We start from the raw sequence: 22905 nt of genomic DNA on the forward strand, positions 1-22905 counted from the left end.
AGCTCATTTTGCTGCTCGTATCTGTGATCTCGTTCTTTCGGTCACTACACAAAGCTTGATTGACCATTTGATTTACCATCAAATGGTAAATCGAGAGCTTCACTTTTACGCTCAGCCCTCTCTTTTCCATGATGGGCTGGTACAGCGTCCGCATCATTGCAGCTGCAGCACAAGCCGTCAGTTAATTTCACACTCCACTTTCCCCTCACTTGTGAACAAAACCCCGAGATACTTAAACTCCTCCATTTGGGGCAATAACTCAAACCTTTTCCAGCTGAGGACCATGGCATCAGACTCAAAGGTTCTGATTCTCATTCCCGCAGCTTCACGCTCAGCTGTGAACCACTCCAGTGCAAGCTGGAGGCCACAACCTGATGAAGCCAACAGAACCACATCAGGTGAGAAAAGCAGAGACGAGATTCGGAGACCACCCAAGTGGAAGCCTTCCGCCACTTGGTTACGTCTAAAAATTCTGCCCATAAAAATTAGAAACACAATTGGTGACAAAGGGCAGCCCTGGCAGAGTCCAACACCCACCAGGAACACGTCCAACTTATTGCCACTGCCTGGGCAGTGTTCCGCTTGGCCTGTTGGTATATATCGGCTGCCTGCGAAGTTCTGCAGGCTAACCAAGCCCAATAGGACTCATTCTTCAGCCTGATGGTTCCCTTTACCTCTGGTGTCCACCATCTGGTTTGGGGGTTACCCCCAGGACAGGCATCAACCACCTTGTGGCCACAGCTCAGTGCAGCGTACCTAAATAGCATAAGTAAATAAAAAGTATTTTATTTATTTACAGGAAACCAAAAGCAACAAATACATAAATAAATAATCATTTGAGAACCAGTTTCGTTTTAGGCAAGCAAAGTAATGAAGAATTGTGAAAGAATTGTCTTTTTGGGGTGAAGGGACAAGTTAAAATTAAATTTATGTTAGGGTAAGATAAAGGGTTGGGCACTTAGCTGTAAAAGTTACAAATATAGCTAATGAGAATCCACAAATCTCACAAAGATAGCCAAATAAAGGAAGACACATTTAAAAGACCCCAAGAATACACTTGCCAAGTTTAAAGTGGATGGGACGAACTGTCATATAGACACAGAGATTTGTCTGACTATTAGTAGGTTTAAGGAGATAACTACTTACTGACTTAATTTCTTCAGTGCACTGCTCAAATTCACAGGTGCTTTTTGTTTTTGTTTTTTTTGTTTGTTTGGTTTTTTTGCTTTAGGATGAAGGTTTATTAACTCCAAACCAGCTCTATCCGTGTCTGTAATTTGGGCTCTAAGATCCAAAACAGAACAATTGATCCATTTGAGTGGGTAAGCGGGCCAAGAGCATTTAACTACCCATCAGTGAATCAATTCTGACACAGAAACAAGTCAGCTGCTCAATAACATTAACACTTCCACCTGACTTTAAAGCACTCTGCAGCTGAAGAGAGATTCAGCAGGACTGTGACCAGCAACAGCACATTTATTATTTGCCACAATGTTCTCCATTATGCATGTCACCGCAGTGCTTTGGATAATTTCTCTGTTTTCACACTCCGGCTCAGCTTACGAGCTCCAGGATACCATCCACACTCTGAAAGAAGAAAACCTCCACCTGCAGCACCAACTGGAGAACCTCACCAGGGCTCTCAGGGATTTGAAACATCTTCTGATTGAGCACTCCAAAGGTAAAAACAGAGCTTTCTTGTTACAAGTGGATAGAGTTTCAAAAATACAAAGTCTTAATAGATACTTTTATCAAATTTGAATATAGCTACTGGTGGGGAGCATGACCCTGAATATCTGCACGCCTGGAAGGAGTGGTCCCAACATGGTGAGCTCTCCAATTCTGGTTTTCAGAGCAGACTTTGTTGTAGCACTTAGTTGTCTCTATCCCAACAAAAAAACTCTGTACTGTGTCCTTTAGGGATAAGTGCTGAGACCCACCAAATGCTGGAGCAGGCCCTGTGTTTAAACGAGCTCCACGATGCAGCGGATCACATCTTCATCACTCCGGTTTTCCTCCTCCTCTCACCTGTTATGTTTCTGGCACTGCTGTCATGACTTTGACCAACAACCCAACAAACATATTAAACTTTCACACAGATATGACACCTTATAATAAGAAAATTTTCCTACATTAAAGTTCAGGATCAAAAATCAGATTGACTTTTAGATCTAAAATTGGACATAAATGAAATAAAGGTAGCCCTTGAGGATATATATGAATGCCTTGTACTAAGATGAATGGACAAATAACCATCTTATTCAACAACCTACACACATCTGCAGATTTACTCAGCTCAGGCTTTAACGACCAAAACAAAAGTCAAATGATGAAAAAAGGGATACCATGGTAACACAGTTAAAGCAGCATAAAAATGATAAGATAAATTTTGATAGATCTAATTTTAGATCTATCTACTGGGTCACACCCCTTTTGGCCTTAGATAAATCTAAAGATTTTAGTTTTAAGGTCATATTTCATCCTCCTGTATTTTTATATAGAAGCAGAGAAAGGGTACTGCACAGGTTGTATTTATTTATTGGTATATTTTTTGTGTTTACAAACAGAAAATTACTTAAGAATGATGTGGAAATTTGTTTGGATAACATTTTAGACTAGATACAATCCCCTGCAATGAGTGGTATTTATTTTCTTGCAAATCTAATTGTCATTTGTTTGTGCTATTGTGCCCTTTTGTGTTTTGCAAAACAGTAACTTATGCACTGAAACAATATGGTTTATTATGCAGGTAATATGTGTTGTGAAATGTAATGTGATGTTCTATAGTTGTACTAAATGTAAAAAATACATTAAAAAAATATTAGAATTAATATGTATACAATACAAATTCTATATCTTGTTTGTGCAGACATGCAGTTTGGAAAGAAGAAATCCATCATCCTTCAGTCCTAAGGAAATACAATATATACAATACTTAAGTCAATAGCTCATGTATCAATATGTCATCACTTCAACTGTTATCAACATTTTTGCTCAGTGTTGAGCAAAGTCAGAGTGTCTTTTAGAATCTACATTAAACACAGTTCTGCCACAGTGGGAAAACTGGGACTATGAGAGTCTTTGGTGGATTTATGTGTTTGATGTTGTCCTGAATCCAACAGTGTTACATTTCACCCGCTACGTCTGCTTTGTCTGCTTAATTAAAATGACCCCTCCTGCATAGATTATAAATCGGTGCATTTGTACTTTCATTTCCATTTGATTATGCTGAATGGATTGCCAATTTACATTTGCAAGGACTTCATCTGGACCCAGTATTTGGCTGTAGACATGTCCTTGTGAATAAATGAGACAGAAGCCACCATATGGACAGTTTCTGTGTTGTTCTCCTTTTTTAATATAAAATATTGGTCACTTTGTGGATTAGGCAACATTAATAGTCTAAAGCTATGTTAGCAACTCTTAAGACATAAGTATCCTTTCAGGCTACTTATTCTTTTAAGTTTGAGGTTTAGCTGTTCACCACCTTAGTTTGGCCTGTTAGCATGCTAATTAGCACCAAATTTAAAGCTAAGGGTGATGAAAATGCATTTCCTGACGTATACCACTAAAAACATCAGGCAAATTCAAGGGATTACACACATAGTTAGGACTCAATTCCTTCCAGCTCCAAAATTTGTCTTTAAATCTTGAGTCCATCAAACAATCTGAGCATGTCTCACCAAATGGCAGAACTAATCATTTTAAAGCCATTTTTTGCATATAATATATGGTTGACTAAAATCAAAGGGAATTATTTCCTAAGTACTCAGATCCTCTACATAGGTTGATTGCATTCTGTTGCAACAGTCATTATCATTCCCATTAACCTACATTTAAGAGGGAGCAGTTCAACCACCTCTTGCATGTTAAACGAGCTAAATAGTGCTCTTTATTAAGTGTTGCTGTGACGTCAGCTTAGACAACATTGTGCCAGCAATGCTCAAAACTCAGACAGCAGCAAGCTGATTTCAGCAGGTATCTGAGAAGTGATTTACACATTTACAAAACAAGTGAAAGGCCCCTAGTTAATCTAAGGAGGAGATTAGGTACTGCGGAGTCCCGCTGAAGTAGCTTTAGTGAATCATTGACCTCTTTCTGCATCCCTCCTGGTATTTGGTGTGGATGGTAGCCACATGTGAAGCAAGGTGTTCATTCATTAGAATCAGTCGCTGTATTATACAGACACTGGTATAAGAAGTCAAACCTTTATAGTTGCAACTGATGTTTTATCACTTCAATTCTCTTTGAAGTGTTTTGAAGACAAAGTTGGAGAAGTGAGGTTGAAATGGTTTAGAGGAGGAGGAATAGTAGATATATTGGACAAATGATGTGAATTATGGAGCTACCAGGCAGGAAGAAAATTTAATGGATGGAGAGAAGGAGAACATGCAGAGGGTTGGTGTGAGCAAAGACGATGCAAGTGACAGGGTGAGATGGAGGCAGATAATCCAATGTAGTGACTCTTAAAGAGAGCAGCTGAAAGAAGAAATGGAAGAACAGAGATATAGAGTATTTAAGCTTATTTGGGAATCGACAGCATATTATAGTGGAAAAACTTTTACTTGTGCTCTACTCATGCAAAGTCTTTAAATCTATCCATCTGTTTTAATACCATAGCTACTATTTTTTATAATGTGTGGATATTTTTGCTTGACATTGTTCCTTGCACTAGTGTCATTTTATGATCATACTAATAATTTAAATAACTGGGGTTTTTGTCTCATTATAGCTGATGGCGTTGAATTAGAACACAGAGTATGTGTGTGTGTGTGCCAGATTGTGTGTGTTAAGTGGGTGTGGAGGGTGTCCAGAATATGTGAGCTGTTGCTTGCTGTTCACTCCCAGCTTGAAGCTCAGCAAATGTATCAGGAGAGAAAAGAGCAGAGGCACACAGAAACTGACTGAGAGCAAATTAATGGGCACCAGCGCAGAGAAAATTGTTCTAGAGTAAGTATCAGTTCTCTATATGAGCTTTCATTAACCCTGTGGTGGATACATTTTAATAGAAATCTTGTGAAAACAGCATGTGTGGGTATCCGAGGTTTATTTTTTACAACATGTACCTTTAAACTATCAAACTAGCTTTTAATATCAAAGCACATTAAAAGCTGCAATTTTGTAGTTTCTGAAAGTGCTTGTGCTGCACAACAGGTCCTGAATTTGTATGTCTATTGTATATCTACTGAAGGCATGGTCTTAAGTGTCAATAAGCAAAGAAAAAGATGAGATGTAGGCAGCAGGTAATAAAATAAATGGAATCATAACAATAAAAAAAGTAGGAATAGTGAATTAACTCATGGTATCATATTAAATCTACTGTATTTATTACATGTAATATGTAATTGTTGCTTTTCATAAACAATGCAAAGCTGTTTGTGTATTGCTTGTATGTCTCAGAACATGTGAATTACTGTTAAAAGATGAGCAAAAGTTATCATCTTGGAAGCTGATCATGTGATTTAACTTATGTCCATTTAAAACCATACTACAGTCACAGCTCCTCATACAAACCTGAGCTATAACATCTTATTTTACCAACCGTGAACTGACTGCTACATCATCACCTGGATCATTAATGTTTCTATGTAGTGCCACACAGTGCGGGGCCAAAAATCTCACTCTGGTGTCACTCAGTGGTGGTGACAGAAATTCAGTGTTTGTGCCAAATGTTGTCTGTAGAAAGGAAGCTTACAAGTGAGTGTGTGGGCTAGAAACATCTTAATGACATGCTAAACAGTGTAAATGATCTATTGTGAGCCTTGTGAGTCAAACAAATACACACCCCCGGGCTCTTAGCATTATGTGAGTATAAGCAGCCCGTAGCCCCGCTGAACTCACCAGCAGTGATGGCTAATGTACTAATGTCTGTTTTGTCATTGCTTTAAGCACATCATCACTGGTGATTTCTTTTGTTCTTCAGAAGCAATTGAGGTGATAATTATAAAACTAAATTTACTGATAGTTTTTTTTTTCTTCTTTTTTTTGGCATGTAGTTCTGTTTGTCCATTCACACCGCTTTTGGTTTAAATTGTCCAGTATGGAGATATCAACTGTAGAGTGTAATGGAACCAGAAAGCACTCGCCTGGTTACTTACTGCTGAGCGGTTTCACTTAGTTTCAGTTTTCTTTCTAAGAAACGGGAAAGTAAGTCTGTGGCACAAAGCTGAACTGCAATTGCTAGCTTCCCGTTTTTTTTTCCCTCTTTTTTTGCAGTTGGTGGATCAGTTCGTAAAAATAAGCTCACTGACCACTTTATTAGGTACATTTTGCTTATACAGGGTCACATCCCTTTTGGCTTTAGAGCAGCCTTAACTCTTTGTTGCACAGATTCAATGAGGGGTTTGGAAACATTCCTTAAACATGCTGATGTAGATTGATTCATTCATTGATTCACCCTTGATTCATTCCAAGGGTGCTCTGTAGGTTCCAGATACAATTACTTCTTGAATCTTGAATCTACTGTGCAGGCCATTTGAGTACAGTGAGTCAATGTCATGTTCAAAGCAGTTTTTAAATGATTCGAGTTTTGTGACATGGTGTGTTAAACATGGCTGCTTTCAGACATGGTCAGTAACAATTCTCAGACAGGCTGTGGTGTTTGAACGATGCTCAGTTTGTGCGCCAGGAAATCTCCCCCACGCCATTACACCACCAGCCTGAACTGTTGATACAAGGCTTTCATATTTCTTATCCCAAATTCTGTCCCAAATGTCACAGAAGAAAATGAGATTCATCAGGTCATGATAATCTTCTATTGTCCAAATTTCGATAGCTCGAATAAATTGTACCGTCATTTTCCTGTTGTGCGTTTTCCTGTGTTGTGCGTTCAGAGATGCTCTTCTGCATCCTGTCATTTTACAGTAAGTGGTTATTTGAGTTACTATTGTCTTACTATCAGCGTCAAGCAGTCTGGCCATTCTGCTCTGACTTCTGGCATCAAAAAGGCATTTTTACCCAAGCAACTGCTGCTCATTGGATATTTTCTCTTTTTTCTCTGCAAACCCTAGAGATGGTTGTGTGGGAGTTCCACAGTTTCTGAAATACGTAGACCAATCCATCTGCTTAGAACTATTATTTTGTGCAGCTAGATCAGGAATTGTGGAAAGAAACATTGTTGCTGAGTCTTCTTTTTTGGTGATTCTAGGAAAAATCCTAGAATACGATTTTCTGTGAACTCTCTCCAATGTCTCATCTGCTACTTTTTCATTGCGTTGTGTTCTTGACAAATTTGCAAAATCGGGCACTGTCAATATTATCATAGAACTGTTTTGATTTTTATTTCAAGTTAGTTGCTTCCTGATGCTTGTTCGCCGTTTGGTTTTCTTATGGCTCACTCTTCGGCAATAATTTAATGGCAGTAGACCAGACATCAAGCTCCGCTTAATCATTTGTATTTTTTAAAATGTATTTTCTGATTTTTTTTAATATATTCATGAGCAGTCTGCTTTTTATATACAGAGGTTGTCTTAAAAAATCATCCCCAAAATACTAATAAATGTATCCATTATTAGCTTTTTGACTTTGTCACTGTCTGGCTTTAACTATATACTATAATTGTTCACTCGTGGAACTTCATCATCACATTCAAATAATAAAGGGTGAGCCCTTACATGGCCATACTGAGGATCATGAAAGCCTATACGATCAGACGGGTAGCTGTCCTCGCAGGGACCAATAACTGATCTTTACAGTACAAAGCTCCGCAGCCTCTTTTCATGTCACTTTCATTGAGTGGAGGGCCACGGTGCGAGCTCTATAAAGTGGCTGGGCCCATTCAAGGGACTAAAGAGGACAAAGCTGAGCTCACTGCGGCACCACAGACTCACAACCAAAATAGGAATGAAGCAGAGGGGGAAAGGGAGGGGAGGCTGTTAACAGAAAGAGAGGGAGAGAGGGAGGGATTTTAAATTAATCTGCTGAATATATTTACTGGAAACTGATGAGAAATGGTTCTATGCAACACCAGGTTCAGTCTCTGTGGTGTGTAGTGTATGAAAATAAAAGTCATATCACTGTGGAGAATCTCTGGAACACTATCATATATTTTTACATCAGATTGAACACTTAAAATCTGAGAATTACTGCCTTAAAATATGAATAAATATTCTGGTTATTTAAAAGTTGGAAGTATATGATGCTATGTACTACTGCCTGTTAATGGTAAGTGATGTCTTGGGTATGAGCTAACCCACTGTGTCTAACAATGGGTCATTATTTTAATACTAAATCAAAAGGACAACATTAATATAAAAGTTACACCATGTTAATATAACTGAGTAGGTTTACTCAGTTTTGTGTCAGTATATTTATCCAAACTGAACCTCATCCCTCATCCCCCCAAATTTTTTTACTGGTTGATAACTTTGTGTTATAAAAACCTATTTGATTGCTTTCTTGTGTGTCTGCATGTAGCTTAACAACAGCACTACAGAGCTGATAAAAACCCCTTCAGAACAACATAACCGTTTATAGTCACGTTTTGCTTCTGTCTCCTCCTTAAACTTAACCCTTTGCAGTTCGCGATACACAGCATGCATCGCCTCTGCTGCAGAGATGCTTTGAAGATCCTTTTTAGCGTGTCTGTTGCCAAATGAAGATCACACACCTCAGTGCTGCCAGTAAATGTGCAGTCTCCATCAGTGATAGTAAGTAAAGAGAAATAAGAGCTCCTTTATGTGTGCACACTCTTCCAGCTGACACCATGGATGAAGCTGCAGGATGGTCTCCGAGTGACTCCCATGGAGCTCGGCAATAGGATGCAAGTGTGTGTCTCCATCTGTTTGCTCCCACAGATGACTTCCCATCTTTGCTTACTCATCCTGTCTGGCTTGGCAGTCTCATCCCAGTTTGGTGAGTCCGTCTACTCTTTTGTTTTTATTGAGTTTGGCCACGAGATAAAGTCAAAAGAAGGGTTGTTGGTCAATAAAAATGCCACTAAATTAAAAAAAAACAACAATTTTTTTTTATTAAAATGTTGAAATGTGGTAGCACTGTGCTTAAGTAAAGCTTAGATGTACTTGTGCTGTAGCCTGTTATGGCACTTTAAACTTATTCTTCTTCCAGAGGATTATTTTACACTACATTTATAATGACTTTTAAACTTTTAAACAAAAAAGGAAACAATCATGCAACTGACATATTCTCTCATGAGAATATACTCTTAAATGTATATACTAATAATAAAACTACTACTACTAGTACTAATAGTTCCGGTTTTTTAAAGAAGATGCCTTTACCATCCTGTTCAAATATTGAAATTACTAATAAACTAAAGCTTTAACTTCTGGTTCAGCAACAGTGATACTATCAGCTGTGGGTAAAATTGATAAGTTGCTCACATTTTATCATCTGTATTTGCTGATTGAAGAAATATATCAGCAAATTAGCAATTTATTACTATTCAAGTAAGAAAATAACCATTAGTTGGTGTCCCCTGCAAAACAACATGGACACATCATTTATATCAAACTGATGATGCAGTGTAAGGCTTAACAGTTTTAGTTTAACATTCGCCTGACCATATCTGTGATATCAATACTTTTACTTAAGTAAATATTTTGAATACTTCCACTAGTGCTGGATAAAATATTGAGTAACATATTCAAAGCACACTGAATGGATACACTGTGTGTGTTCCAGGTTTGGAGGATGTTTTCTTCAGTCCGCAGGACCAGACAGTCAGAGAAGGAGAGGGAGTTTTCCTCCGGTGTGTATCAGGGGAGAGTTCACTTCCTGCAAGCATCACATGGCTCAAAGATGGAAAGGTGGTCACAAGAGGTAGACAGATTCAGGTAAAAAACAACTTCAGATTTTAGAAGGGCATCAAAGACTACTTTCTTGCAGAGTAGGACAAAAAGCAGTAAATATATCTGGTAGATATTAATGTAGTAACAGTCTCCATTAGACTCCAAGACAATAATCAGGCATAGAGTGGAGAACAGTTTTTACACTTTGCATTTCTTCTGCAGTTTAGAGAAATCCAGGCTAAAGAAAGGCCAATTTCATTCTCAAATTCATGTTTTTAACAGTTTTCTTGTGAATTTTAAAGCCATGGTTTGAGCCTCAACTTGATGGTTGGACATAAATTTCATGTGTAAGGCATCCACCTGCACTGCTGGAAACTACTATAATCAGATCAGGCTGTAGTTTCTCTCTTGGGCGTCTTCATTATATAAAAAAACTAATTGATTAGGAGTTTGATTACCCTGATTTTTCTTTTTCTTTTTTTTAAAACAGCATTTACTGAAACTGCTATAGCAATTTTTTTGTAGGTGCAAAATTTTCTGTCTGCAGAGCTTGTACACAGAACACAGTGCTGACTTAAATGCTGGGCAACCTTACAAATAGAAATTGATTTGAAGAACTCACAAACCTCAAGGAGACTCTGAAAGCCTCATGAGAAAAAACACTTTTTATTTCACTCAGGGCAAAAATAAAACAGAAAAATACACGTTGTTTCTTTTAACTTTGATATTGGACATATTTTCCATACTGTATGTGTCATCCTGCTCAGGGTGAATATGGAGGTGGGCACCAGAAGAAAACGTCAGGCACTCTTCATCTTTTCAACGTAACATTAGAAGATGAAGGGGTTTACGTTTGTGTCACACACAATCCTTCACTGAACATCAGCAAGAAGAGCAGACAAGCCAGACTTACTGTGCAGGGTGAGGCTTTTTCTTTAATTCACACTGACAAATTTTCAAATTGCAGCTGATCCAGGAGAGTTTATTAAATATAAATCCTGAGCTCTCTGGTTTTAACAAAAATACTGCTTTAATTAAAAAAAAACTAAACTAATTTATCATACCTGTGTGTGTTTGCAGAGGGTTAGTATCTTACTGTGACTGTCCGCCTTGCAGGGGTCCCTCGGAGGCTGCAGTTCATCCAGGGCCCTGACAACATCACTGTTGCTATAGGAACTGAAGTCTCCATGCACTGCAGTGTTCTCGGCTTCCCTGTTCCCATGGTGCACTGGTTCAAAGACGGGTGCCTCCTGATGAACTGCTCCGGCTCGTTCAGCCTCCAAAACAATGGACAGCTGCTCACATTCAGGTCCAACACTGCATGGCAGAACAGGAATATTAATTCTTTATTGTTTAACTCCAACTGTGGTTGACAGTTGATGATACAGTCAAAGATTTTGTCTTTTTTCTTCTGGTACAATTATAATAGTTTCTGGTTCTTACTGGTGCATAAAAGAAGGAAGGCTAAAGAGGAAGGATAAAGATTGGGTGTTTTAGAGAAAGAAGACATTTCTGTAAATATTCTGTATTCCCTGCAGGGTTGCCTCACAACAAGACTGTTGTGTTTGAATCTGCCACTGGGGGATTCCCTCCAGGAACTCTGGCTTCCTCCCACAGTTCAAATATTAATTAGTGTTTCTAAACTGGTTTCTAAACTGGCTAAGAAAAAAAAAAAAAGCAAACAAAATCAAAAAGAATCCCTAAATGTTAAAATTACATTTAAAATATTTTTTGTGTTTGTCTTCTCCAGAAATGTGAGCAAGGAGCATGAGGGCTCATATCACTGTGAAGCATCAAACCAGAAAGAGACAATCAGGTCGCAGCCAGCCTTCCTACTTCCAGCTGGTATTGTAAACTCTGAACTGTTTAACTCAAGCAAGTGAATTGCCTTGTTAAAACCGTTTAGGTTTCTGCTTCAGCAGATTCCATGCTGTAAAAATCAGCAAAATCCAATAAGAGCAGATGTCCAAACTTATTAGTGATTTACATTTTGTGTTTACAGAAATGGACTGGAGTTTTGTGCAGCAGCCCACAAATCTAACGGTGAAGAGCGGCAAAAATGTTACGGTAACCTGTAGGCCTCCGTACAGCAGACCAGCAGCGCAGGTGTCCTGGTTTAAAAACAACCGGCTTCTCACTCCCACTGAAAATGTAACAATGCTGCCCAGTGGAGACCTCTTCATCCACAGGTCTTTATTGTTCATGCCTCATTATATGACTAGATAAATTAAATATAACACAAAAATTGTGTATAAATTAAAACTGGTTGGGCCAAAACTTTTAAAAAAGTTTAGTTAATTTGCATTGTTTACGGTATGTTTAGCGCTTAACATGAAGTCATAGAGTTATAAAATTGTGCCTGTAAATACAGCTCCAGGCAGCTGATTTTTGTTTTTAAAAGCTCTGCTGACCCTTTTCATAATTTTCTCTGTAGTGTGCAGGAGCACGATAGTGGCAGCTACTTCTGCAGGGCCTCAAACACCCATCTTCAAAGATTTCTTACCTCGAGACGAGCAACACTCAGTGTTTTGGGTATGACATCTGGCAGCCCTCCCTACTATCTCACTGGAAATGTATATATACATATATATATATATATATATATATGTATATATATATATATATATGTATATATACATATATATATACATGTATAGGTGCATAATAATATTCCAGACAGTGCTTTCCCTTCCTGGCAGCCCCTCCATCCGTCAAGCTATGGCCCCAGGTATTGACGGTGCCTTTGGGTGCTCAGGTGGTGCTGGAATGTCAGGTGTCTGGCCACCCTTTACCGTCCATCAGCTGGATGAAAAGAGGCCACACCAAGCAGACAGGAGGCAAAATTGCATTGGGGTAAGTTACAGTGTTCTGACTTTTTGAAAATTTTGTATACAAGCAGTTCATAATATATGGCAGCTTTCATGTTTCCTATTCAGACAGAGAAATGCCACTCTCTACATCCAGTCAGTCCGGAGCTACGATGAGGGGGTGTATGTGTGCGAGGCATCCAACACACTGGGACAAAGCCATGGCACAGCACTCCTGAGAGTTGCTGGTAAATTTTAAACCTTGCTGTTTTGCAATGTATTTACTCCTCAGATCAATAGACGAGTCAAAGTCAAGTCAGGAGCATGTGCCTGATACTTACTAAGCATTTATACACTTTAGATCAGGGGTAGGCAACTCCAGGCCTCGAGTGCCGGTGTCCTGCAGGTTTTAGATCCCACCCTGGGTTAACACACATGAATCAAATGATTAGTTCATTAACAGACCTCTGGAGAACTTCAAGAAATGCTGAGGAGTCATTTAGCCCTTTAAATCAGCTGTGATGGATCATGGACAAATCTAAAACCTCCAGGATACCGGCACTCGAGGCCTGGAGTTGCCTACCCCTGCTTTAGATGTTGTGGTTGGTTCAATACTAAGTATGATGACAGATATGTTCTTGTTAATGCAAACCTTTTAGATCATAATGAAGGTGAGGATTTAGATATGAGTTTGGTCTGACCCACTGATAAGTGTACTAAATAAAGCAAACCCTAGCCTGGAAGGCAAAGGGATTGTTGTCCCTCTGCTTTATGCCCCTATTTAATATTGCTTTTAAGTTGCAGTGAATTTGTAATTCCCTATAAGGTATCTTCATATAGTGTACATAATATTATCAAAGCATGGGCGTGGTCCTCATTGGCAGATCAACAAGTGTGTGTGATCATTCATTTTAACATGTCAGCTGTACTGTGTTGTTTTGAGAGTGCAGGAAAACTAGGCTGCAAAAATGAAAAATCATGAATAATTATCTAATAGGTATTAAGCTGAAATGCATTAAAGAAAAGAAAAGAAAAAACCTGTTGCTATTATAGAAAAGTACATGCTCGCAACCAAGGTCCTTCTAAAAGAACTGAATTATACACAGGAAAGAAACTGAGAAATTCTTCTTGTGTAGTACAAACGTCTTACAAATTTGAAATTAAAGGACATGGAGATCACCTTGAAATCCAGTCTTGCAAATGTGATCAAAGTAACAGACCATTTGAATGAAATTGTCATTTTATTTGCCATCTGCACACATTGCTAGTTTCATAAACTAATTCTAAAGAGTCATAGTCCAGGTAGCAGAACATACCGTGTCCTCAAAATTTTACATAGTTACTAAAATCTTTATAGGGGAACAGTTCTTGTATGTGTTATTTCTTTAAGGCACTTCTATGATCTATGAGCTTTATGTGACTTTTTTGATATTGTCTTTTCAATTTTCCCCTCTGCTTGGGCCAGTGAGCCCTTTAATAGTGGTCTTTAAAGATCAGGTGACCTACACGATTGGGACTTTAGTGGTCCTGCCCTGCAGAGCAATGGGGATTCTCCCTATCACATACACCTGGACGAGGGGCAGAACAGAGCCACAGTCCCCTATCAGTACCACCGAAGGCAGACACATAGATGGTGAGTCTAGTTTGTCTGGAGTCATTCTGCATTACTTTTCATCATGAAAACAGAGTAACCGTTTCAGGCACAACGTCCCCTACTTCATAGGTATGTAGAAGAGAATAAAATCTGAATAAGTTAATGTAACACATAGAACAACTTTATTGTTTGATGACCCTGATTAAGGCCACAGATCCAGTCAAGCAGTAGAGTTGTTCTATATACCACAAGTGTTGCTGCAGCTTGAACTTTCTCAACATTTATTTTAATCACCAGGTCCATCATTTGGAGTTGTTTTCAGCATATAAAATAAGTAGCATTCTCGGCAGAGATGGAAGTATACAGGAATTTTTTTTCTAATTTCTAAACGGTATGTGAGATCTCAGCTCTTTGTGTTTTATAATGTTTTGTCTTCTGGCCTGCAGAAGATGGGTCCCTGCATATTTCCAGTGTGCAGTACTCTGATGCAGGAGAGTATTACTGCACTGCTGAGAACCGAGCAGGACGACATCAGAAACGGATGATCCTCATCATCACAGGTGTGTTGATTTACCACCTCGTGTTATTTCTTCTCAGTGGCAATATTACTAAAATCATACCTGCATTTGGTATGCAATGGTAAAGCTCTATGAACAAAACTGAAGATGTAAAATGTATGAACAATTTGGCAATTTAATTGAAGTGACAGACTCCAATGTGTTGAGATCAAGGCTTTGTGAGGGGTCAGACTAGTTTTTTCAGGACATTGAGATGTTTTTCATGACTATCAGTGTATGTTTGGATCAGTATAATAAATGTGGGTCACTCAGATACTTCTCTCAGGGGAATTCGCAACTGTCTTCTGGTCATTTAGAGTGGGTGAAGTTCAGTGCATACTTAAACAACAAAATACTTCTTTGACCCCATATACCCAAGTTTCTTTTGCTTGTTGATTCTCTTTCATGTCATCCTTTGTCTTATGCTGAAGATCGACCTTCTGATAAAGGGAGACGGACAAGACTGGTTTTGTCTGCTGTGAGTATTGAGGATGTGGAAGTCTTTGCTTATGTATTTTGTTCTCAAATCATTTTGCTAGACCTTGGTTTTATTTTCATAAGCAGTTCCAGTGTAGAAGCTGCAAATTCTCTAAGTGCATTTTTTTGCACAGATCATGTGATGGTCATGCATTGTTTACCCCTGTTTATTATTTGGTGTATGGACTTATTCCTTTTGACTGTGTCAAATGTGTCTCCTCTGAAAATAATCAGTGTTTTGAATATTTTTTAGAGCACCAGCGATAATGAACAACGTCCAGCTTCCAAGTGGAGCGACTCAGTAGCCGAGCAGCGCTTTAAAACAACACGTTATCCACATGTACAGGAAAAGCATAATGAGACAACATGTATGTATTTAAAAAAAAAAAAACTTAGCTCCAGTCATGTGTTGTGTAGGTCATTCAACATAACAAATATATAGTTACAAGTTAACAGGCTAAAACACGGTGCTATAAGGTTATAAGGTAAAATGAATATGGCTGAAAGCAGTGGTAAGGTCTCAGTCATACAGGCCTAGAGACCAGTCAGTGACTACCCCTGGCAACCACAGGTCACTAAGGAAAAATGTGTATTCCCAGATCAGCTGGTGAGTGGTTTTTGGAAGTTTTTAGTGGTTGCTGGCAGTTGCTAGGTAAAATTGGTCACAAAGAGGGATTCAGATCAGGCGATGGTAGAGTTAGAAGTTGGGTAACCAGAAGTTCTCACAAACTTTCCAGGATAAAGGTATCATTTCAATTTTGTGTCTGTTACCATTGCCACAAGACAAAAAAGATGTGTCAGGACATCCAAAAGCTAAAAAAAAAAGCTAAATGCCAAATAATCCTGCTATAAGAGCTGCAGGAGTTTTTTCTGCTCAGATTTCAAAATTGACATGGAAATATTTTGTTTAAAAAAGTAATAAATCATATTTTTGTGTCTGTGTTATGTTAATGCTACTTTATGATTCAGTTACAAGAAATATTAGTAAATATAAATGTAAAGCAACAATTATGAGAGGCATTATTCTGGTGCGCACGTTACTAATCGAACTGCTTACATTTTGTATGGCTGGATCCCTTCAGATGAAATCAGATTTTTTTTCCTCTGAATGACACATAATAATAACACACAACATAAAATTGTTTAGGATATATTAAAGAAAATAAAGCACAAACTCTTTTTTTAATATTTACAGGTACCAACCCAGTCAGTGCAACTACACTTCCAACATTTTTAAGAAAAGCCGGGGCTGAGCTAGATATGCCATTGAGGACCCTTGCCCATGTTTTACATCACCATTTGAAACAGCCAACAACCAATTCTACCCAGTCGTTACTCAGTCAGATCAAGCCTCCTCTTCACCTGAACCTCCAATCAGAAGCTCTACACACCCAAGTACCAATGACCATTAAACCACATTTTATTTCACACAGTGAACCAGCTGCAACACAGAGCCTGGCACCTGAAGTAACCAGTGGAGTGTTGGTCGAAACCCTTCAGCATTCATTCAGTGAAAGTCGATCCCATTTGAGACAAATGCCATCAAAATTTCAGCATTCAGCCAGTAACAAGTTGTTTATAGTGCCCAGTTCTCAGGACCATTCTGTGCCTCAAGTTAATCAAATTGCAGAGACATCAGTAACTCAGCAACCATCTCAGCTACGTGCTACTGGACCTTTTGGCTTTCTAAAATCGGACCCCTTCATGGCAACTCCAACACCAAATCCTGTTACCCACGCTAAGATGAGACACTCCGATTCAGTCACCCTGACAGTTGCCTACAAAACATCATCATTTCAGCCTTTGCAACCTTCACCAACCCTCTCACAAACAACTCAAACTGATCCTCAACACTCCTCTACCTTAAGTTTTTTACCAAAGTTTCATCTTGAGCTTTCTACAATTCAGTATAATCTGCCTTCAACAGAACTTCCATCTTCTTTAATCCCCACGCCTCCAATATCCGAAATTCATCTTTCAACAACAACACCTTCAGCCAGTTCCAAACTTTCTCAAACCCAACCTGAATCATCTCCAACACAAAATTCACAGCTTCCATTCTCCACCATCCGCCCTTCAGATCAGTCACTCCATCCTTCATTGTTAGACGCTGAGGTAGTCCAACAGGTCAACAGGTCACATTGGCTGAATACTACTCATGAAAGTCATCCAGTTCAGCCAGAGCTCACAGACTGGTTGAAAAGGAACACTTCCCAGTCACCCATGACTAGCAATGATCCCAGGTAGGCAAAATAAAAATATGATAAATATTTCACCTGAGTTTATTACATTTAGGGAACAAAAGTAATAAAACATCAATAAGTCACTATCTTCTCCATTTCAGAGTGAAGCAGCAATCACCATCATGGCTGCCTGTGCTGGAAAAACATGACATCCCCATTGTGGTGGGAGTGGGTGTATCTTTGGCTTTCATCTTTATCACTGTTACCTTCTATTCTGTGGTACAAAAGAATGAACCTGCACCAACAAGCCGAGCAGGTCAGCAATCCGCCCTGCATGAAATGCTAGTGTCTTGGTTTTCCTAAAATCATGACCATATTTTGGCAAAATCGAAATGATTGGGGTGGTGAGGCTGCGACAGTCTGGTGATCTGTCCAGGGAGTACCCCACCTCTCACCCTATGGTAGCTGGGATAGACTCCAGCCCACCCTCGACCCTGCATTGGATAAGTGAAAGAGGATGGATCTTGATGGAATTGATAGAAAGTTATTAACCAACACTGCACTGGCTAGCAAGTGAGGTGCAAGTGTAACAAGTTGTAATTAACTGTGTATTAGAGTGCTAGGTTTGGCTAGTAAAATTAAACTATAATTTAGTTTATAGTTTAAATTTACTTAGGAAGTGAACATTTGTATTTTGACTTTCAATACATTGGGCATTTTAACATTGACTTGTTTATGAATTAACTCGCTTAAAGAGCCACCCTCAAGTGGCCATTTAAAGAACTGCAGGTTTTCCATATATACTTGGCTCAAACAAAAATGATATAACATAATAATAACTGAGCTCTACATGTGCTTTCAGATGAATTTTTAACACTGAACACAGTCTGGTTACCTCTTATATCTTTTTGCCAAGGTAAGCTAAATTAGCTTTATTTTAAACAGGTAATTGATCCACTTGTGTCACTCTACCAGAAAGCACATATGTAGAGCATTTTAACCCAAATGTTACTTTTTATTATTACGTCAAAACCACATTACATGTCTTTGACAGCTCAGAGGAATTTAGGTGTTCCCATACGACATGCTGAACGTCGAGCAGCAGGACGTACGTATGAAAACAGGTACTCTACTTCTCAGAATAGAAAAATAAATTATCCTTCACAACCCATCTTTCTGCATTCTAATACCAAGTGTTGTATGTCTTATGCAGAGCGTTTGAAGATGACGACTGTGTTGCAGTGATTGAACAGAGCCCCAACACATCAGAAACCAGAGCCAGACCCCCAGGGCCCAGCTTGGTTACGGTGCAGATGGAGAGCACGTTTGATGAACTACAAGAGGATACCCAGCGCTCTCTGGACAACCACTCAGTCACTGTAGAGACGTACCCTGAGCCTATTCTTGACATCAAGGTCTGGTAACACAGAAACACTTTACCATAAAAAAATGTATCCAGACATTTTTATCCGTGTTTAAGGGGAAGTTAAGAAAGTTACAAATTTATTGAGGCAACCCAATAGTATGGTGGTCAGCACCATTGTCCCACAGCAAGAAGGTCCTGGGATTGAATCCACCGAGCCACAGCAACAGCCTTTCTGTGTGGATCTTGGAGTGTGCATGTTCTCCGGCCTTCTGATAGACTAGATAGACTAGTGACCTATCCAAGGTGTGCCCCACCTCTCACCCTGTGACAGCTGGGATAGGGTCCAGAACAACCACTGATGATTATTCTTCTTCTTTGGACTTCTTAGGCGGTCAACACAGCAGATCATCTGCCTCTATCTCAGCCCATCCCTTACATCCTCCAACCTTCTTTATGTCCTCTTTCACTACCTCCATGAATTTTCTCTAGGGTCTTCCCCTTTTCTTCCTGCCTGACAGCTCCATATTAACATAAAATACTAACATATTTTGCTTACTATATTGACTATCCCTCCTCTGCACATATCCAAACTATCTCACCCTACCCTCTCTAACTTTGTCTCCAAACTGGTCAACCTGAGCTGTCCCTCCAATATACTCATTTCAAATTTTGTCCTGGTAACTCTCAGTCAAAATTTGAGCATCTTCACGTCTACCACCTCTCGCTCTGCCTCTTGTCTTTTTGTCAGTGCTTTCCCTCTTGGCAATGATAATTTTATTTAAATAGCACATATGCTTTACATAGAAGATAAAAACCTGATTGCTGCCTCTTGCTGCGATCCTTCTGTCACAAATCACCCCTGAAACTCATCTCAACCCACTCCATCCAGCCTGGATAACTGGAAGAGGATGGTTGGATGGCTCACACTGTTAATGATAAATATTAGAAATTATTATATTTAGTTATGAAAACAGCATATCCAGCTTCGTTTATTTAACTAACAACTGTGGCATACTATATAACCTATAGGGGGAGCTAAAACCCTATATAAGTGTACAAATGGTCACAGTTTGCACAGTTTAATAAAAAGAACAAACCATTAAGATAATAAAAAAAAGTACTGCACTGAAAACAGTGCTGATGTCTCCATTTAATTTAAACTGGCACATGCAAGGACTAAACCAACAGCCTTATAGTAATAAAATGCTCAATCATCAGAGTTGTCTTTAAAGATAACAATGTGGCAACAGTGTAATGATTTCACTGCATTTTAAACATTTTTCCCTATGTTATTATTAACAAATCCTCTCTACTTTCAGATTGATCCTTCTCTGGAGGAGGAGAAAGGGTGCAGTTTGTCCCAGCCCAGCATTCAGGTGCACTGTACTGAGGATTGGACCAGTAACAGAGGAGACAACCAAAGCCCATGCCAGGACACGTTGCCTCCTCCCTCACCCTTAATCTCCCGTTCTCCTTCCCCATCACCACCATCCAGGCGGGAGGAAAGCGTGCACTCTTCTTTAACACTGCAGAGTGCTGAGCCATGCGTTGCACCTATCCACCACAGTCTCAGCATTTCACATGGCAACCCTCCACTGTTGCTGTCTCACAACGTCTCTGTGGGCCTCACCACAGTAGCTGTTGATGTCCATTTTTACCCTGCAGCTACTGCTCCAATGGCAGTAGGGACTAGTACTCACATTAATTCAGTTTCAAACTCCTCAGCAGTGACTGCACCTCTTTTTAGCCCCACGTTAGCTAACAGCCAGGAGAATGATCAGTCAGCTTCCAGGCTGCATCAGTGTAAATAGCTACATTATAGGACAAATCATCTTCAGTGCTGGCACACATTAAGTGAAATGGGAACAAAGCTTTGGCTAGCTTGATGGTGTGGAGATAGGAATGCATAGATTACTAACGGGCTGTCTAGCTGATCCAAATCACATTTAAGAGTGTTTTACACCAGTGGTGATAAGCAGAATATTATATTTCTCTTGGAGTTCATTTAGAGATTTTTTCTGTGTGAAAAAAAAAAAACAAATGTGAAAAAAAGTGATGCAGACCAGAGTCAAACACCTATAGGTGTGAAAATGCCGCAAGTGACAAAGTGAGGAAAGTTGCAGCAAAAGACAAAGTAATATGACACCTGAGTAATTTGCAAAAGAACACATTATAATAACTCAGTTCTCTTTGCCATTAAGTATGAAACTAGAACCAGCAGAAAGGCCAGCTAAACTTGCTATAGATAATGATGTGCCATCATCAGTAGTTGCTGATGAAACCCCAGTTTATCAGTTCACCTTACACATCTGTGCAGTGTCACAGGTGCTATTCATAGCAATTGTGCAAAACAGTTTTTTATGTTTGTGCAAGGATTTAACACACCTAGATTAAATCTGTTAAATATTGACGAGTAGAGGTAAGTGTTAGCAGATTTCCCAGTTTCTAGTTGTCATAACCAAACAGTGCTAATGTTTTCTTGGCTTTAGCTGCATACTTGATGCATGAGTGGAATCCTCATGCACACTTTTTGCCAAGGAATACAAATACATTTCCCAAAATGAATGTAAAACAGCTGACTAAGGAAGCAAATATTCAGTATTAGCATTCACATTGTTTTTCTTAATATATGTATTTATTAGCTTTAGGGCACAATTTATGTGTTATACTTAATTGGCTACGTTTACTGTCAGGTTGTTTTGTTTTGTTCTTTAACCCTGAAAGAGAAAATGTATATGTAGTATGAATTTATCTGTTTTACAGGCCTAAATGGATGTAGGGTAGTTTGAGTAAAAATACTGTAATTTGTGTCTTTTTCTGTTAAACAGCCAAGGATACATGCTTTGCAATTTTTTTGTGATCCAGTCCTGCAAACCTGTTTTGGTTCATGACTCATCATTATGTTGAGGTTGACTGTTACACCTTTTTGAAACCAAAGGATGGTAACTGGTATGTCAGTGAACATGTAGGCAGTACACCAAAAATAGTTACACTGGAGGAGCACCTTCATGCTGTTAAAATGTTAGTTGCATTACTTTATTAAAACGCTGTAACTGTCACCATGTGCTTCATGAGTCCATATCCTGTATGCACTGTGTGTCCACTCTGACAAGATGCTAGCAAGAAGCTTTCTGCACACCATGATATTGTTTTCATATCTTTCGGCAAGGAGACAGTAGTCATTCAAAGTTTATCTGGAACTGTTTAGGTAAAAAATTATGCTTAAAGGGCAACAGAAAAAGAAAAACATGCAAATACATTGTTAAAAAAAATATGAAAAGACACATTATAAAGAGCATGAGGGAGAAGACGAAAAATTATTTAAAAAAAAAAAAGGAAAAGGGAAGATCCACAAAGTCAATAGATTCAACACAGTTAAGAAACTTCTTGAGACAGACTGTGTGGTGCAATTTTCTGGTCTTGCTCTGCAACAATGGCCACTGAGGATCTCTGCCACCTTGTTGCAGCAACACAGTGCTAATCAAGCCTCAATTCTTCCCTCTTCGTAGTGAACAATGATTGTATATGAAAAACCATACAAAAAAGTGACTTTAGATATATGCTGCAATTTTTATAGAATCAATAACTTTCAACAGTGATCAAAGGAGCTGCCAAACCAAGATGATTAAAAACAAGCCTCGATCCTTATAGCTTAACCTGTAAAATATTCATGATTTTTATATGTGAAATTTGATTTTTAAACTGGTTACCAAAATATTTTCTGATCTTGTTATAATAAATAAAATCTGTGTGTCTTTGATAGCTAACTCATCCCACAGGGTCAGGACTGGAGTAACCAAAAGTACATCCAAAAAGACCCCTGAAGGTTCTTATCTATTGCAGGCAGTATGACATCAAAATGTTGCCTCGCAGCCAATCAACAATGAGGAAAAATGATCAGTATTAAGCATTTATGCTTTATACTATTATTATTTCGTGACAGTAACATTTAATTTGTATTCACAGAAGTTGAATTATGCATGCTGTATTATGATGTCATCTCATTGCCCTGCAGCCACCTAACAACAGATGAAAACGACTTGTTTTTAGCCTTTATGCACCTTTAACACCTTATTGTACGTATTGTACTATTTTCATTTTACGACAAAAACATCTCCTTTATATCCACATCTAATTTATGTCATCAATGGGCAAATTTTTAAAAGCATATT

The 22905-nt window shown here is 38.8% G+C and overlaps 2 protein-coding genes across 9 annotated transcripts; both read left to right on the forward strand.

The window, feature by feature from the left end:
* The first annotated feature begins 1312 nt into the window (after positions 1-1312).
* Positions 1313-3319, forward strand: LOC309718906 (uncharacterized protein). Its single transcript, XM_082554545.1, has 3 exons — positions 1313-1681; positions 1768-1827; positions 1921-3319. Exons 1-3 carry the CDS (start codon positions 1492-1494, stop codon positions 2055-2057), a joined length of 387 nt encoding a protein of 128 aa, XP_082410671.1. The 5' UTR covers positions 1313-1491; the 3' UTR covers positions 2058-3319.
* A 12-nt stretch (positions 3320-3331) lies between these two features.
* On the forward strand, positions 3332-21773 carry LOC309718903 (uncharacterized protein). 8 transcript variants are annotated; one of them, XM_082554536.1, is made up of 21 exons: positions 3332-4950; positions 8520-8648; positions 8796-8853; positions 9643-9794; positions 10517-10670; positions 10866-11058; positions 11500-11624; positions 11752-11938; positions 12184-12281; positions 12449-12602; positions 12686-12804; positions 14022-14189; positions 14597-14710; positions 15139-15185; positions 15438-15552; positions 16380-17427; positions 17529-17683; positions 18230-18283; positions 18422-18491; positions 18581-18782; positions 20053-21773. In XM_082554536.1, the coding sequence occupies exons 3-21, from the start codon at positions 8796-8798 to the stop codon at positions 20542-20544; spliced, it is 3705 nt and encodes a 1234-aa protein (XP_082410662.1). In that variant the 5' UTR covers positions 3332-4950; positions 8520-8648; the 3' UTR covers positions 20545-21773. The 8 variants fall into 8 exon arrangements, with proteins under 8 accessions (XP_082410662.1, XP_082410659.1, XP_082410660.1 ...); XM_082554533.1 differs by lacking the exon at positions 8520-8648 and having other exon boundaries at positions 8697-8853; positions 14600-14710; XM_082554534.1 differs by lacking the exon at positions 8520-8648 and having other exon boundaries at positions 8697-8853; positions 11500-11594.
* The last annotated feature ends 1132 nt before the right edge of the window (positions 21774-22905 follow it).

This window comes from Aulonocara stuartgranti (genome assembly GCF_965226115.1).
Source record: "Aulonocara stuartgranti genome assembly, chromosome: 12".
In the NCBI taxonomy this organism is placed as follows: domain Eukaryota; kingdom Metazoa; phylum Chordata; class Actinopteri; order Cichliformes; family Cichlidae; genus Aulonocara; species Aulonocara stuartgranti.

Coding starts and splice junctions, on each gene's coding strand:
- LOC309718906 (XM_082554545.1), top strand. CDS start 1,492: ATGTTCTCCATTATGCATGTCACCGCAGTGCTTTGGATAATTTCTCTG. Junction 1,682..1,767: donor TCTGATTGAGCACTCCAAAG/GTAAAAACAGAG, acceptor ATTTGAATATAG/CTACTGGTGGGGAGCATGAC. Junction 1,828..1,920: donor GAAGGAGTGGTCCCAACATG/GTGAGCTCTCCA, acceptor TGTGTCCTTTAG/GGATAAGTGCTGAGACCCAC.
- LOC309718903 (XM_082554532.1), top strand. CDS start 8,709: ATGAAGCTGCAGGATGGTCTCCGAGTGACTCCCATGGAGCTCGGCAAT. Junction 11,939..12,183: donor GGAGACCTCTTCATCCACAG/GTCTTTATTGTT, acceptor TTTTCTCTGTAG/TGTGCAGGAGCACGATAGTG. Junction 12,603..12,685: donor GGAGGCAAAATTGCATTGGG/GTAAGTTACAGT, acceptor TTTCCTATTCAG/ACAGAGAAATGCCACTCTCT.